General features: G+C 43.3%; 1 protein-coding gene across 1 annotated transcript in view; it reads left to right on the plus strand.

Annotated features, from left to right (window-relative positions):
• The first annotated feature begins 189 nt into the window (after window positions 1-189).
• Window positions 190-17,545, plus strand: part of LOC100482612 (endoplasmic reticulum metallopeptidase 1) — a 40,977-nt gene continuing 23,621 nt past the window's right edge. Inside the window, exons 1-5 of the mRNA XM_034647004.1 lie at window positions 190-1,030; window positions 1,315-1,616; window positions 5,875-6,002; window positions 6,570-6,675; window positions 17,198-17,344. Of these exons, the coding sequence (XP_034502895.1) occupies window positions 990-1,030; window positions 1,315-1,616; window positions 5,875-6,002; window positions 6,570-6,675; window positions 17,198-17,344 (724 nt within the window). The 5' untranslated portion in view covers window positions 190-989. The remainder of the gene's footprint in view (window positions 1,031-1,314; window positions 1,617-5,874; window positions 6,003-6,569; window positions 6,676-17,197; window positions 17,345-17,545) is intronic.

Here is a 17,545-nt window from a genome sequence, read left to right on the forward strand (position 1 = left end):
CCGCACCTGCGTGCGCCCGCCCGCGGGATCGCCCGGGCTCGCCGGCGACGCGCGGCCGCACGTGGGGCGGGGCGACCCCGCGCGTCCCTGCCCCGGAGTCCCCGTTTATGGGTCGCGGAGCTTGTCTTGGCAGCTGTGAAGGCGGCGGTGCGGTTGTGGGGGAGGGTGTCCCGGCCTGGGGACGGGGTGGGGGGCGCGGATGGCGCTTGTTTGTCCGCCTCCGTTCTGCCCCAGTTGCGCTTGGAGGGTTGGTAGTCGTCCCCCATCTTCTGTAGCAACTTCCACTTTTTACTAGCCTTCCTGCTTTCCAAATGAAATGGGGAATGACATTTTTGTACCTAGGCCGTTTTATAAGCTCGGTTTGGGGGGAGGTGATCACGGGGATAATGCAGTGCTCTTAAGTTCTTGAGGGTCACAGCCCTCACACCTGTAAGCCATGGAGGCTTTTTCTGAAAGACTGCACGTTCAAAATCTTAACAATTTCAGAGGTTCTCAGATTCCTGGAGCTTGTCCTTGGGCCCTTGATGTGTAAGATCTGGTGTTGTGTTTTTTGTTTTGTTTTAAAGAAGAGAGACCTTTGAGCATGCTAGGGAAGGTGATTAAAGTCAAAGATACTGACACGCTAAGTATATCAAAGCTCCTGAAGTCATAAGCTAGCAGTTTTCAGCAGACACTGTGTTTTAAAAACTTTTGACTACAAAGTGCTGGAAGCTTATTTTCTTAAGGACTTTCTGGAGCACACCTCCCCCACTCCCTTTTTGCCCACTTGGAATGCAGTGAAAAGACAACATGTTTTTTTGTTGTTGTTTGTTTTAGGGGTAGGGTTGGCTTTGGCCTGAATTGAAGTTATTAGTCTATTGTGTACTGAGAGGGCTGAGTGCATTCTCAACAATCAAGGTTTTTCTTTGCTTATTCAACCTCTTGCCTTAATTGTCTTTGCTCATTGGCTTCTGCTGCTTAGAATCAGTAACCCTCCAGCGTGTGGCACAATGAAGCTGGATTCTATCTGTCCAGCCTTCAGCAGCCACAGGTTTGGAATAGAATCCCTGGGCTTCGTGTGGATTTGATATGGGGATAGGGAGAATTTGGGAGTGGAGTGGGTGGAGAAAACTCTGAAAGGAGGAACTCCTGGGGGGGAGGCAAAAGAAAATGATGGAAACTTACAAGTGATTTTCACAGGGTACCTGAAATAATAAAAGTCAGCCTTTTTTATGTGAGAAGTCAGAGAACTTGTTTGCGCAGGGAGGTGGGAGGACCCACAGGAAAAAGTGGCCTAGCACTCCTTGTCACCGTCATTCTTTTGGTTGCTTCCAGGGATTATCTTGAACACATAACATCCATTGGCCCCAGGACCACAGGAAGTCCAGAAAATGAAATCGTGACGGTCCGTTACCTTTTGGAACAGATTAAACTGATTGAAGTTCAGAGCAGCAGCGTCCACAGGATTTCAGTAGACGTGCAGCGGCCCACAGGCTCCTTTAGCATTGACTTCTTGGGAGGTTTTACGAGCTACTATGACAACATCACCAATGTCGTGGTGAAGCTGGAGCCCAGGGACGGAGCCCAGCACGCCGTCCTGGCGAACTGTCATTTTGACTCCGTGGCAAACTCGCCAGGTATGGACCTGATCTTTAGTCCTGTCAAAGTTGCACCTTGGGAAGCTCAGAAAGGTTATTAACTCCAAGCTGCTTGGGCAGTTCAAGGTAATCAGAATAGTATTGCTTAGTTTAAGATCCAGACCCTCACTGTTCGTTCAAGTCCTTGCTTTATTTTTTGAACATCAGTCCCAGCAGCCCAGTGATGGGACATGGGATGTTTCTGGTAGGTCACAGCTGCTTTATCAGCAAGGCCAGTCCTGTGTCCCTGAGTCCTGGGGTTAGGTTCTGCCACTTGAAGTATTTACTCAGCTAGGTGTTGTACGAGGTTTTGGGGATTTGGAATGAAGGAACGGTTTTTGCCTTCAGGGAATGCGGGGTTTGGAGGACAGCTTTCCTAGCAGTGTCTGTCGACCTGTAAAAGGAGGACTTTAGTTCACTGGGGATGCCATACTCTGAGAATATCTCATTAATCCATAAATCTTTCTCTGAAAATACTTCGGTGAAATAGAATACTTGATGTTTAGGATGGTGCCTGACACGATAAATGCTTGTAGAATGAATGAGAATTCCCTAAATTGGAGTCGCATTTTTAAAAATAAAATTCACGAGAGAGACGTTTTCAGTAGCTAGATTTTAAGTAGGAATGAAGAGAAAACAGCAGCTTTTTGTAGTGGAATCATAGTATCTTACAGCTAGAGGAACTGAGATGACGTCTGCTTAACCCTATCTTTTGTCTCAGGAGTAAACTTAGCTGATCACCACTGACCAGAGGCAGAGCTGCTACCAGGTGCGGGGGCTCCCAGCCCATCCGTTCTTTGAGCTACATTTAAAGGGAGGAGAGTATCAATGTGTAGTTAATGTTCTTCTTGGCAAACTACCTCGCCCCTTCTTTCTTTGCTCGGTTTCTCATCTGTAAAATGGAGATACTAGCACTTTCGTGGCATGAAAAACCTTTTTTTTTTTAATTTTTTTTTTTTGCCATTGTTATTTGATAATAACATTTCTGGATTGCTTGAACTTACAGCAGGCTCATATGAACATCCAGAGTTGTACAAAAGATTAAAAAAAAACTGCTTGAAACAATGATTTGTACTAGAATATCTTTAATCAGAAAGCTTGCCAACTGCGTTTAGAGTGTAGCATGCTTTTTCAAGTACCCGTGTACAAATATCTGTTTCATGAAGTCAGAAATACCTTTGTGTGTGCTTAGGGAAAGAAGTAGTCTCATGCCTATTTCAAAGAAGCTATAAATCAAGTGTCCCCCTACGCCCACTGTCACAGCGCTTAAATTCTTGGGTGGGACAGATTAGCAGCATGGCTATTTAAGAGCATTAGAAGAGAAAAATGTGTACGTGTGTATCAGAAACGTAGTGCCGGATGTTACAAATTGCATACGCACAGTCCGTGAAGGAAATGATCGCGATCTTGCGGGTCTTTGGAACACATTTTTAATTAAAATTTTATAAGAATTTCCCAGCCAACAATTGCAAGGAAATTTCTGTCAATTATAAATTGTTCTAGTTGAAAATAAATAAAGAAATAAATAGAGCCGAAAAAGACCATCATAAAATAGACCATTACCTATGTCCTTTTAGTGGATGAACTAAGTGAAACAAGGAGATATGCACTTTTTTCTTTTTTTTTTTTTTTTTAGTTCTTCTCAGCAGTGTATCTGGAACTTTAGGAACTGATCTACCACTTCGGAGTAATGTTACCCACAGAAAGGCCTTAAATGTCTTCTTGGGTTTGCTGCATGGCCCCAGGGTGTTGGTAGAAGAGAGTGAGTTATTTCAGTGGTGGTTTTAATTTCAGAGTTAATTCTGACTGGAAAATGATGTTGGCGTACCACCCGGCCTTAGAAATGCTGTCCTCTGACTTCCCTTCCCTTTCTGAGAGGGATTTAATCTGGGGCCCCTGGGCGGCTCCGGTTAAGCATCTGACTCTTGATTTCAACTCAGGTCATGAGCTCAAGGTTGTGAGATCGAGCCCCATGTCAGGCTCAGCCCTGGGTGTGGAGCCTGCTTGGGATTTTTTCTTTCTCCCTCTGCCCATCCCCATCTCGCTTGCTCTCTCTCTCACTCTCAAAAGAAAAAAAAAAGGGGGATTTAATCTTCTCTAGTCCCATTCTCTGATGCCAGAGCCATTAAAATAAAGGAAGATAAGTGGACAGATTCACTTTTTAATCAACCCTAGATATATTTCTTTCAGTTTTCCTTTCTCTCAGTTTGAATAAACATTTTATTGTTTGCTGTTTACAGTAACTCAGTCTGAAAGTTAAAAAAGTCATTTCCTTTGGTTGCCAGAAGGTGTTACTTTTTAGTGATAGCTACATAGACTTTCTGCTCCATAATAATTAGGTAATGATTACTTTGTTTCACTTTGATTAAAAATGTAATCTAGTGATCGCTACCAAGATGGGTATGGCTAATTAGTTTCCTCTTGAGTAGGAAGGGGGTCTGGAATTTAACCGTGCCCAAGCAAGCATTTTAGCTGGTTGCAGTGTTTCTTAAATTTGTAAAGAGAAGGAACAATTTAACACTGGAGGTGGACCACCATTTTCTTGTCATCCTCATAACACACCTGTGAGGTAACTGTCATTGGCCTTGCCCTCCAGACCAGGAAATTGTAGGGTAAATAACAGCTAGAATTTACTTCCAATTCTTTCTTGCCCTGACACCCACGCTAAATTCTGCAGCACCCTGCCTCCCAGTGCGTAAACCCAGAAGTGCTCCTGCCTGGGTTATGGCTGTGTCTTGTTTACTTACACTTGAAACTTTTTAGTATGGAAGATTTCAAATTGTACAAAAACAGAATTGTTTAACCTCCGTGTACCCATCACCCAACTTGAAAGGCTGGGTCTTCTTTTCCCCCCATGCCTGCACCCCTTGGCTATTTTGAAGCAGATCTCAGCTGTACTGATTTCTCTGTATTCCAGTTGGTATCACTGAAAGATGAGGGTTCTTTTTGGACATATTCACAATACCGTGAATTACCTCACCTAAAAAACTTAACAGTAATTCCTTAATATCATCAAATGTCCAGTCAGTTCCTTTACTAAACTCTTATGGTGCTTTTAAAAAAAATCAAAGTATATAAATCTATGAGGTTTCTGAATCAAGAAGAGGTGAGGGGCGCCTGGGTGGCACAGCGGTTAAGCGTCTGCCTTCGGCTCAGGGCGTGATCCCGGCGTTATGGGATCGAGCCCCACATCAGGCTCTTCCGCTATGAGCCTGCTTCTTCCTCTCCCACTCCCCCTGCTTGTGTTCCCTCTCTCTCTGGCTATCTCTCTCTCTGTCGAATAAATAAAATCTTTAAAAAAAAAAAAAAAAGAAGAGGTGAGGCAGTCTGATGAGGGCCTCTGCTTTCTCGCTGCTGGGAGCAGGGATGCTGTTTAGGTCATTGGTCTCCATTCCTGTGTCTTAATAGATTTGAGGTCTTCTTTGTACTTGTTCATCATATAATCACTTTCATCACATAAGCTTTAAAAATGCGACACCACCCAAAGGGCCCTCCATAAATGTGGAGTGACGTGCAGCTTTATGATCGCGGCAGGAAAGGCACAGTGGCAGCGGGAGATGAGGCAGGAAGTCAGAGACAGACATGAGACTGTTACAGAGGACGTGGCATAAGGAGAGCAGAGCAGACTGCCTTGGGGTGATGAGGATGCCGCTGTTCAGTATTCACTGAGGTTCCACCTGGTTGCTGATTCAATAGATGGGAGTTGAGTGACAGCTCATGGCTGGACACGGTTCCACACAAGTCCGCAGGCGAGCCGGGCGAGGATCCCAGCCGGCTGCTGTTGTCAACCCATGGTGACACACACAGCCCTGCTTCTGGTCTTGCAGCCACGGGGATGCTTTTTTTTTAAGTAGGCTCCATGCCCAGCATGGAACCCAACGTGGGGCTAGAACTCATGACCCTGAGATCAAGACTTGAGCCAAGATCAGGAGTTGGACACTTAGCAACTCAGCCACACTGTGGTGCTTTCTTGATGAGAAAACCCCATTCCCAGCCGTGACAGTTCATCCCGTAAGAGGTTTGTTGTTGTTGTTGTTTTTAATTTCAAGGATTTTGTTTATTTGAGAGAGAGAGCATACCAGCAGTGGGGAGAAGCAGACTCCCTGCTGAGCAGGGAGCCCGATGCGGGGCTCAGTCCCAGGACCTGGAGGTCATGACCTGAGCTGAAGGCAGACGCTTAATGACTGAGCCACCCAGACGCCCTTCATCCTGTAAAAGTTTTAAGATCTGAGGTGCACTCTCGTTTTCTGATGTAAAGGTGCCAGTGATGATGCGGTTAGCTGCTCAGTGATGCTGGAAGTCCTTCGCGTCTTGTCAGCATCTTCAGAAGCCTTACATCATGCTGTCATATTTCTTTTTAATGGTGCTGAGGAAAATGTCCTGCAGGTGAGATTTTACTCTTTGCAATACTAGATTTGAGTAATAACGAGTATAGTAATAATAGCTAACACCTAATGCATTTCGAGTTTTCAGTCGTGTAGTCTCATAAAACAGTAGCATAGCCGGCAGTGCTTCACAAACCCCACCATCGACCCGCGTGCAGTAGTTGAGAACTCAGAACAGATCATCTTGTCAGCATCTGATCCACGAAAGGGCTTTGTGAGGGCATCATGAGCCACCCCGGTGGGACTCTGGCGTTGCAGAGAAGCTTTGAGACAGGCCCACAGCGCGCGGCTTGTCCTTTCTCCTCTGTTCGCCTCACGCTTACTGAGGACATTGTTAGCCGCCCGATCAGGCCGCCTTCTGTGACGGTGACTTTCCCCTAGGCAGACTGCACGCAGCCGGCATGCATGGAGACACGGGTACGTGGTTTGAGATACTGCCTTGGAAAAAAATGATAATTTTCCCATTCTGCCCCTTATCAACATAGACTGTCTTTAAAACAAGCAAAATAAAGACTTAGATAATTTAAGGTTGTTTAACCTATATTTGTTTTATTTCCTTCTTCTTCAGGCTAGTCATGGCTTCATAACCCAGCACCCCTGGGCCAGCCTGATTCGCGCATTTATTAACCTGGAGGCCGCGGGCGTGGGAGGGAAAGAGCTTGTGTTCCAAACAGGTATGTGAGGCTGTGTTTTACATCTTAATGCAGTTGCAGCTGTACTTGAATGCAATTCCTATCTTCATGAAAGTGGAAGCTTTTCGGACTTAAGTACTCTCATAAAACGAACATTCTTCGTAAAGCATCGGGTAGTTTTACTTTGTTGTTGTTGGCATTTTAACAAGATGATATTAACAGCACCTACCACGTGCATAGAGTTTACCAGGTGCTAAGTGTTGTTCAAAGCATCCTGTATATATTAAGTCGCTTAGTCTTCAGAACAGCCTGAAGACTGAGGACTGTCATGACCGTCGTTTCACGCATCAGAAAACCTAGCCAGGAGACATTACAATGTCCGAGAGTCGTAGTTGGTAAAAGTCACCGTGGGGTGGAACCCTGGCAGTCCAGGCTCACAGCCCTTGCTCAGGAACCGCTGACCAGATTGTCACAGAGGGGGTGGGCTTTGTTCTATCCATTATGGCTGATTATGATGTAAATAATGTTAAATGACAACCATTTCATGAATTTAAAATGAGAAAATAAGCTTCTGGTTAAAGGGTTTTAAATTGATAATTGAGTTAATTTGAATGTCACTGGATTCAGTAATACTTCATCAGCCAGAGGAATATTTTTAATTTTATGAGTAAGCCTTCCCAAGGATAACAAGATGAGGGTCGCAAGGATAGCAGCCATTAAGTTAGTGAGGATCATTTGTCACGTTTTTTAGCAGAATTTGAAGTTCTGGGCTTCCTAAACTCTGACGTGGGACGTTGCACACCATTTTCCCCAGTGGGTTAGAAATTTGGATAGTGCATTTTAGCCATACACAACGGCATTTGGTAGAAGTTCTGTAACGGGGGGCCTGAGACAGGCCAGGAGAAGTGAGTAAGCTGATAGGGGAACTTTTTAGTGCCCTTTACAGGCCCGGGATTGGCTAAGATGTGCTCAGCATGTCTTTATATATAACCTAAACAGTACCATATTTCAGTATTCTCCATCCAACTTATTTTAGACGTTTACCCTTCAAAACGGATATGTTTTCTGTTTTACGAATCTCAAGGTCGTGAGATGAGAAGGTGCTCCTTTCCTTCTAACTCTGCACCCGCTCTGTTTGCTCTAACGCCTCACCTGACTCGTGAGAAGCTGCCGCTGACATCCGTGGGGCTCCGTAGAGGCCACACTGTCACCGTGCCCTTCGGTTCTGGGGGTCAGTCAGGCTAGGGGGTTACATGATGGCACAGCCACATGTAAAAGCAAGCAAACAGCGGCAAGAGGAAATCCTGTAAGCAAAGCTGATGCTCTGTCTGTCCTCCAGCGAAGAGTCAGGGCTCCGCTCGGACAGGCGTGTGTCTGGACGTCTTCCCTGGTGGGCGTGCACTCTGTGTCAAGTGCTCGGTCGTTCGCACTGTGCTCCGTTCCTAGGACCCAGATCAAAACCAGCCCGAAGGTGCGGTCTGCACCTCTCCAGAACTCACTCTGTGCATCTGTCTGAACGCATGCATATTCTGTGAGTACATAGTGATGTATTTTACACACATGGAGACCAGAGAGGTTAAAACACATTTCCTGGGGCTGGTTAGGTCTAGGTCCAAGTTCATTTCTTCGCTGACCGTTACTGAGTACCCACTTTCGCTAGGCGTGACCAGCCTGTAGGCCGTGCTCTTTTCACTACACGTACATGGTTCTGTGTAAGCATGTGCACTTGCACACAGTTTAGATGTGATCGTGTTATCTGGAAAGATTTAAACAAACTACAGTAACAGTCACTGCTGGCTGCTGGGTGTCCCCAGGTGGAGCAGTTGTGGGTGTCTGTGGAGCGAGGATGGGGCTAAATGTGAAAAGCCAATTTGAACTCTCCATTGCTTAATGAATTTAAAAATAGAATTGTCAGTACTGCTTTACTTACACTCTGTAGTTTTCTGTATTCTTTACATTTTTGCATTGCGTTTGATTACCTTAATGGTAAAAGCAAAGAACAGACTTGTTACTAATTAGCAATATACAGTTGGCCCTTGGACAACGCAGGGGTCAGGGGTGCTGATCCCCTGAATGGTTGAAAATCTGTGTGTAACTCTTGACTCCCCAGAAACCTAACTACTGTTCTGTACACGGGAAGCCTGACTGATAACTAGCAGTCGATCAACACACATTTTGTATGTTGTGCGTATTGTATATTGTATTCTTATAATAGAGTGAGGTAGAGAAAAAATGTTATTAGGAAAATCGTAAGAGAAAATACACTTCCAGTATTATGCATATTTATTAAAAACAATCCACTTAAGAATGGACTGGCACAGTTTAAACCCATGTTATTCAAGGGTTAACTGTATATACAATTTTAATGTTTCACTCATTTGAAAATAAAATCCTCATACTTCAGAATTAATTTTTTCTGGAGGGGCATCCTACAGAAGACTTGGAGGGAATTTCCCCCTCTTTTCCAAGTTTTTTTTTTTTTTTTTAAAGATTTTATTTATTTATTTGACAGAGATAGAGACAGCCAGTGAGAGAGGGGAACACAAGCAGGGGGAGTGGGAGAGGAAGAAGCAGGCTTCCAGCAGAGGAGCCCAATGTGGGGCGATCCCAGAATGCCGGGATCACGCCCTGAGCTGAAGGCAGACGCTTAACAACTGAGCCACCCAGGCGCCCCCCCCTTTTCCGAGTTTTTATGCCATGTTTTCCCTCTAGGTTTTGGTAGCTTATTCTTGTGGCTGAACTGCATATGGGACAGCTTCCCTGGCGCATTCTGACATTCCAGCACCTTCCTCAGGCTCTCCCTTCCACGTGCCACTGCCCGCTAAAGCCTGACATCCTTGTGGGGCAAGTTAGCGTGGCTTCCACGTGTCACTAAAAGAGGAGAAAGCCTCCAGGATGTGGAGTCCTGCTAGCTTGCCCCATCCTCAGCTTCTTAAACATGCGCTTGTCCTGCCTGGACATGTCTTGGTTAAAACAGTTTGCACTCGCTAGTGTTCCATTGTCCCTTCAGAGAGACATTTGTTCGGGGAGTTTTTAGTGACTGGAATAATCATTACCACCTAATTCTAAAAAGGACCAGGGTGCATAAAGGAATTACTTTATCAGATTAGTGATTTATGTCATGACCCAGTAAGGCTGCTTGAATCATTTGAAGGCGTTATAAAATCCATTATTTTAAAATTTAATCAGATTAGGCCAGTAATAAATGTCCCCTGTGAAAAATTCAACCTCGAGTAGAAGCCCAGAAGCAAAGGGGTCACGGACTCCTTTTCCCTTGTGAAAAATATCATGCCCCCTGTCCTACCCCAGAGCAAACCATGTGAGGGCTTAGTCCCTACTCTTCTGGAATTTTTTTCTGTTCACACATATTGATAGAGTAAGTTAATACATATTATGAAAATGCAATCTCACTCTATTTACTGTTTTATAACCTGCTTGGGATCATGTTTGTTTGAAACAGTGCAGCTTTATTGAGGTGTAAGCCACATACCCTGTAATTCACCCATTTAAAGTAAAACTCAGTGGTTTTTAGATCTATTCGCTGAGTTGAGAATTGAGCGGCCATCACTACAGTCAATTCTAGACTCTTCTCATCGCCCCAAAGAGAAGCTGCACACTCAGTGGCTTTTTTCAAGATACAGGATGTTTTCTAAGGTTTATCCATATATGGAAAGCCCGTGTGAGCACTTCCTTCTCTTTATGACTGAATTACTACGTTCCATTGTGTGGATAGAGTGTGTTTCGTTGATCCATTCATCAGTCAGTGGACACGTGGATAGATTCCACTTTCAGGCTCTCGGGAATAGTGCTGCTGTAGGCACTTGTGTGCAAGTCTGTGTGTGGACATGTGTCTTCCTTTCTTTTGGGTGGATACCTAGGTCATATGGTAAATTTATGTTTAACTTTTTAAGAAACTGCCAAACTGAGTAGTCAAGCTTTATTTCAACAGAAATGTAAATTCGGATAACAGTAAATTTTTTAATTTTGTATTTTTAATGCATTTTTAAGCTTCAGATTTGCAGAAAGTAAGTAGAATGCTGCCCGGGGCTGGCGGAGCAGGCAGTGCCGTGCAGTTGGTGGAAGTGCAGGTTGATGCCGTTCTGGGCACTCTGGCAATAGGTACCACTTTAAATAACGTGCAGACCCTTCAGTCCGCCACAGCCACTGGTAGGAATTTATCCCATAGAAATAACTGTACACGGACACGTCGATCCAAGAACCGCATAGTCTCCTCGGCTTTTTTATAAGACTGAAAAATTGAGGATACCTTCCAGGTCCATGTACAGGAGACTGGTTATATTCATGGTGACCTAAACATTTTCCCCTCTTCCGACCGCTGCTCATTTCTCTGTCCCCAGCTTTCGCCACATTCTTCAGGAGTGGAATTCCTTGTCTTACTTGGCTCCCGTAGCGCCCAGCACAGGCTCCAGCCAAGCGCCCCGAGGTCAGATCCCAGCCATAGCACGCGCCCTCAGCGAGCCATCGTGAACCAGTCACACAACTGCTTCTGCTTTCGTACCTCATCTCTAACACTGGGATAGTGTTGGGACCCACCTCTTAAATTAGTAACCACTGAGTAAAACCCTCAGTTCTGTAATTTCTCATGTAAGGGCTCCCTTTGCCTTGTTTGTATTATGGGGCATAGCTCACTCAGGAGCTGACTAACTTGCACCAGCCCAGTCTCTCCAGACTTCCTTTTTGTACCAGAACTTGACCTGTAGGCCCCAGCAGGTAATCAGGGAGAGGCTGGAGCCGGGCTGGAGTGCTCGCTCACACACAGTAGTTGGATCTCCAAGGGCTTAAAGGCCAGGTGGCAGATATTTAAAACTGTACATTTCTTGCCTGCTGATGGGTCTTACCTTTTTTTTTTTTTTTAATTTATTTTATTTGAGAGCGAGAGAGTGTGTGCCCATGAGTCGGGGGCGAGGAGTAGAGGCACAGGGAGAAGCAGACTCCCCACTGAGCAGGGTGCCTGACGCTGGGTTCGATCCCAGGATCGTGACCTGAACTGAAGGCAGATGCTTAACTGACGGAGCCACCCAGGCGCCCTGGTCTTACCTTTTTCACAAGTATTAACGTTTTAAGCGTCTTCATTTTGTCTTTTATTATAAAAGAAAAGCACACAGCTCTGCGTGTTCAGCCTGATGAATTTTTACAAACAATGTAATCATGTAACCAGAACCCAGATGAAGACTGAGGATTGCCCGCGCTGCAGGAGCCTCCCGAGGCCCTTCCCAGCTGTCCTCCCCGAAAGGTTACTGCTGTCCCGACTTACGTCTTGACAGATTAAATTTGAACTTTCTATAAATTGACTCCCACACTGTTTTCTTTTGTGTATGGCTTCTTTTTTACTCAACATCATGTCTGTAAGATTCATCTGTCTTGTGTTTAGCAGGACTTCGTTCTTTTTTATTGCTGAATACTATTCCATTGACAAGAATATTCATTCTGCTGGTGTTCGATTGTTCATAGGTTTTGGCTTTTATGAGGGGTGCTGATACGAATCTTGTAAATGTCTTCTGGTACTCGTGTCTCTGATGACACACTTCCAAGTAGAGTTAGTGAGTCATAACGTGCCTATGTTCAGCTTTGGTAGATACTTTTGGTAGATAACTGCCATACCTGGATGTGAAAATCCTAAATAAAATATTAGCAAACCGAATCCAGCAATGTGTGCGTGTGTGTGTGTGTGTGTGCATGAACATATATATATATATATATATATATATATATATATAGACACGTTCATACAAAAAAAATAACGTTTTCCAGCTGAGTTGAGCTTATTCCAGGAATACGAGATGTTTTTTCCCTAAGTTTCAGGTGTTTAGCAAAACGATTCAATATTTGTATATATTTCAAAATGATCGCCACAATAGGTCTAGTTAACATCCATCATCAGAGTTACAAAGTATTTTTTCTTGTGATGAGAACCTTTAAGACCTGCTCTTTCGGCAACTCTCCAGTATGTAGCACAGTGTTCTTAAGTGTAGTCACCATGCTGTACATTCCATCCCCAGGACTTATTTATTTATCTATTTATAAATAAAGATTTTAGTTTTAAGTAATCCCTGCCCCCGGTATGGGGCTGGAACTTAGAGTTGCACGTTCCACCGACCGAGCCAGCCAGGCACCCCGAGACTTACTTTAGTTTTTAACTGCAAGTTTGTACCTTTCAATCACTTTCACCCGTTTCAGCCACCCCACAGGCCCCCACCTCTGGCAGCTATCAGTCTGTTCTCTGTATCTCTGAGTTTGGGTTTTTGTTTTCTTTTGTTTAGATTTCGCATATAAGTGAGATCATGTGGTATTTCTTTTTCTCTGTGTGACTGACTTAGCATAATGCCCTCAAGGTCTATCCATGCTGTTGCAAATTTGGCAAGATTTCCTCTTTTTTTAAAGGGTGAATAATATTCCATTGTGTATATATACCCCACATCTTCTTTATCCATTCATCCACTGATGGACACTTAGGTTGTTTCCATATCCTGGCTGTTGTGGATAATGCTTCAGTGTGCACGGGGCTGTGGCGTGCACGGGTGTGCGGTGTGCACGGGGCTGCCTACTGTTTTCCACGGTGGCTGCTCCAGTTTACGTTACCACTAGCAGTGCACAAGGGATCCCTTTTCCCCACATCTTCACCAACACTTTATTTCTTGTCTTTTGGAAAAAGCCATTCTAACAGGTGTGCGGTGATACCTCATTGTGGTTTTGATTTGCATTTCCCTGGTGATGAGTGTTGCTGAACACCGTTTTGTGTACCCATTGTCTATCTGGATGTCTTATTTGGAAAAATGTCTATTCAAATCTTCTGTCCTTTTTTTAAATTGGATTTTTTGTTGTTGCTATTGAGTTATATGAACTCTTTATATATTTTGGATATCAACCCTTTATCAGATATATGATTTCCAAATACTTTCTCCAGGTTGCCTTTTAATTTTGTTGATGGTTTCCTTTGCCGTAGAAAAGCTTTTTAGCTTGATGTATTCACACGTACTTGTTTTAACTTTTGTTGCCTTTGCTTTTGGTGTGAAATCCAAAAAATCATTGCCAAGACTGATGTCAAGGAGCTTATTACTACCCACATTTTCTTCTAGGAGGTTTATAGTTTCAGGTTTTATGTTTTCAAATCTTTAATCCATTTTGAGTTAACTTTTGTGTGTGATGTAATTTCACATTGCATTCTTTCAGTTTTTCCAATACCATTTATTGAAGAGATTGTCCTTTACCATTGTATATTCTTGGCTTCACATAAATTAACTGAACATATATGTGGGGGTTTATTTCTGGGCTTTCTATTCTGTTCCATTGATGTACGTTTTTATGCCAGTACCATACTATTTTGATTACGATAGCTTTGTAATATAGCCTGAAATCGGGGAGTGTGGTGCCCCCCAGCTTTGTTCTTTCTCAAGATTGCTTTGGCTGTTCATGATCTTTTGTGCTTCCACACAAATTTTAGAATTGTTTGTTCTATTTCATGAAAAATGCCATTGGAATTTTGATAGGGATTGCCTTGAATCTGATATTGTTCTGGGTAGTATGTACATTTTAACAATATTGGTTCTCCTAGTCCATGAACATGGAATATCTTTCCATGTATTTGTGTCTTCACTTCGTCTCATCCGTGTCTTACAGTTTTCAGAGGACAGGTCTTTGACGTCCTTGGTTAAGTTTGTTCCTAGGTATTTTATTTTGGTGCAATTGTAAATGGGATTGTTTTCTTAATTTCTCTGACAGTTCATTATTAATGTATAGAAATTAACTGATTTTTGTCTATGGATTTTATATCCTGCAACTTTATGAATGGTTAGATGAAGATGGGTTAATATTTGAAAATAAATCTATGTATTTTATCACATTACCATAATAAAGGAGAAAAATCATCTCAGCTGATAATCTCAACATAATCATCTAAGGAAATAAAGAACAAGGATATGTTCCTTCATAACAGTACATATATGACACAAAATATGACATTAATATAAAACTATTTAATAAATGTTTTTTGATTTTTTTCCAGTTGTTCCAATAATGACATAGTTGTTTTTGTTTTTAATCAGAGTTCTAATCCAGGAACATACAGCATTTGATTGTCATGTTTTATTAGACCTATCACAGTGATTATGTAACACACACGTAAAAAGTTATAAAATGAAAAACTTAATCATGGTAGGTGAGTATGTCTGTACCCCCGTGGATGGAAGGAGCTAGACACATGTCCCACTTCCCGCGGGCTCTCGCCTGCCCCTTCTCAGATACAGCTCCCTCCCTCTCACCCCAGAGTGGCCTTTATCATCCTGTTGTTTATGATGCTCTCCTTTCTAGTTAAGCTTTACCCGTTTTTCAGTATGGTTTTCATAATATTTTAATAGGATAATTTTGGTTATTAACATCTAATTGTCACACTATTTTAATAATAGCATCTTGACATGATTTGGTTTGATAATCACCGCCGTTCTTTCACATCTGTGTTCTCGGTGTCCCACGTCAGGAGGCTTGTCCTGTGTCTGAGCACCAGTAAGGACAGTGGCTTCTGGTCATATGATGGTATTTGCCAGGTTTTTCTACTTTGTGAAGTTACTGTTTTCCCTTTGTAATAGGTGCTCTGGCACTGAGCACACACCCCCTTTCTCCTGAGGCTTTGATCCTGGATTCAGCAGACACGATGATTCTGGATTTTTACTGTGGAGTTAGCCTGGTGTTGAGTGTTGTGGCTTCATCTTTCCATCCATAGCTAATAGTTGGAATTCTGCTCAAAAGAAAGCTTTCCCTTCTCCCTCGTCTGTGTATTTATTTCCATGTGTCATGTGTTTTCTGTGTTGTGTGGCTGTCATCCTGATGCGGGAGTTGTCTCCAGTTAGACCAGTGGTAGCCCCCTCACTGGTGCTTGCGTACCTCGGATGTGTTTCTCACCCCCTGGCACGAGATGTCCGAGGACGCTTGTACTGTCCTTGCCCCGGGTCTGGGATTAGCCATTCCCTTAGGAGACCTGGTCATTTTAGTGGATGATGGGATTCCGAAGCAAGGTCTTAGTGCTAGGTGTGTTTTCTTCTTTGTATTTTTCCTCTTTGGGGTTTGTAGAACTTTTTGAATTCATAGCTTGATGTTTTCTATGACTTTTGGAAAATTATTGGCCATATTTCTTCAAAAACATTGCTTCTGCTCCATTCTGTGTCCTCTTTCTCTGGGACTACCGTGCCCCATATGTCTCTGACACACATTTCTATATTTAACATCCTTTTTTCTTTCTGTGCTCCAATCCAGTTGCTCTATAATCCTTTCTTCTGTGTTAAACCTTGGAGTAAACCATCCATTCAAGTTCTTACCCTCAGTTTTTATAGGGTTTCCACTGGACTCTTTGGTAAAATTCTTGCTGTGTTCTTAAAATCCGTTATCTGGTGACTCTCGTATCTGGGTCACCTGGGTATTTGGTTCTGCGGTGTCTCTCCATCCCTTCTCTTTTATGATCATCATTTCAGTAGGAAAGCAATTTGGTTATTTGTTTATAAAGTTATAAAAATGTTAATATTCTTAGATTTCCTGAAATACGATGACTTGATTTGCCCACATAAGTCAACTTTTTGTGAAATTTTGTTGTAAGAAACAATCTCTGAATCTCAATGATTACAACAGCAAAGGGTTATTTCTCCCTCATGACATTTATGTTCCCGACTCGCCACAGTTCAGTTCCATGGTGGTTTTGTTTCATTTGTGTCATTCGTTCTGGGACCCAGGCTGAAGGAAAAGCTGCCGTCAGGGATGGAGCGACCGACCTCACGGCCAGAGTTAACAGGAGGGAGGGACCGTGTGATGGACCCCCAGCGTCTTCTCCGTTGCAGTTCCCATCTCTCCTGTTCACAGTCTGTTGGCCAAAGCAGTTCCCAGGGCCACACCTGCAGTGAATGGGATGAGCCAGTGGACATGCTCCTTCCACAGGGCCGCACGACGAGTGAATAATTGGGAACAATAATACAGTTTATCTCATTATCCCAAAGAAAACTCTTCCACATTTGACAAAGCCATATATGCATAAAGATGTTATTGCAGAAATATTAATAATGATAAAAAGTATATAAACAATAATACGGAACTTCTGGTATTTTTGATGAAAAGCTTTACAGTTATTAAAACGATCATTGTAATAGCTGGTGACTTAGGAAAATGTGTTCAGTATGTTAAGGCACAACGTAGAGTGCGTGCCCTGAGTCCGGCTGTGCACACACAGCCGTACGTGTGCACACACAGCCGTACATGTGCATGACGACTGAAGATGTAAAGATGAAGAAGACAGTTGTCTTAGGATGGTGGACTTTTGGGTAGTTCTTCATTTTTAATCTTAAACTTTTTATAGTGCTGTTATTTTATAATTAAAAATAATTTTGTTTTCTGAAAGGTGATTTCTCATTCTTTAATATACATTTATCAGAAAAATGTTAGGACAGAAAAAAGATGAAAAAATTGAACTTTAGACCTGGGTCCCCAGACCACGGCAGTGACCGTTCCTGCTGCGTTAGAAACATGACCGCGTCACCTTGTGCTGTGTTCTCGTGTTTCCTTCTAGGTCCTGAAAACCCATGGCTGGTCCGGGCATACGTGTCCGCCGCTAAACACCCGTTTGCTTCCGTGGTGGCTCAGGAGGTGTTTCAGAGTGGAATCATTCCCTCAGATACCGACTTCCGTATCTACAGGGATTTTGGGAACATTCCAGGTATTTTGTGGATTATCGCGGCTGTAGTGCGATAGCGATTTAACCAGAAGCGAATTTTACTTGTTTGCAAGACTGTGAGCAGACAGCGTCCTGAGAGCGCGCTGTGTGTGAGAGCTGTGTTCTGAGTCACCGAAACGGATTTCCTGATACCTTCCTTTTCTTTTAAACTCTGGTCTGATTTAAACGCTTGCCTTTTCTAGG

The sequence above is a fragment of the Ailuropoda melanoleuca genome, chromosome 17 (genome assembly GCF_002007445.2).
Source record: "Ailuropoda melanoleuca isolate Jingjing chromosome 17, ASM200744v2, whole genome shotgun sequence".
Classification (NCBI taxonomy): Eukaryota; Metazoa; Chordata; class Mammalia; order Carnivora; family Ursidae; genus Ailuropoda; species Ailuropoda melanoleuca.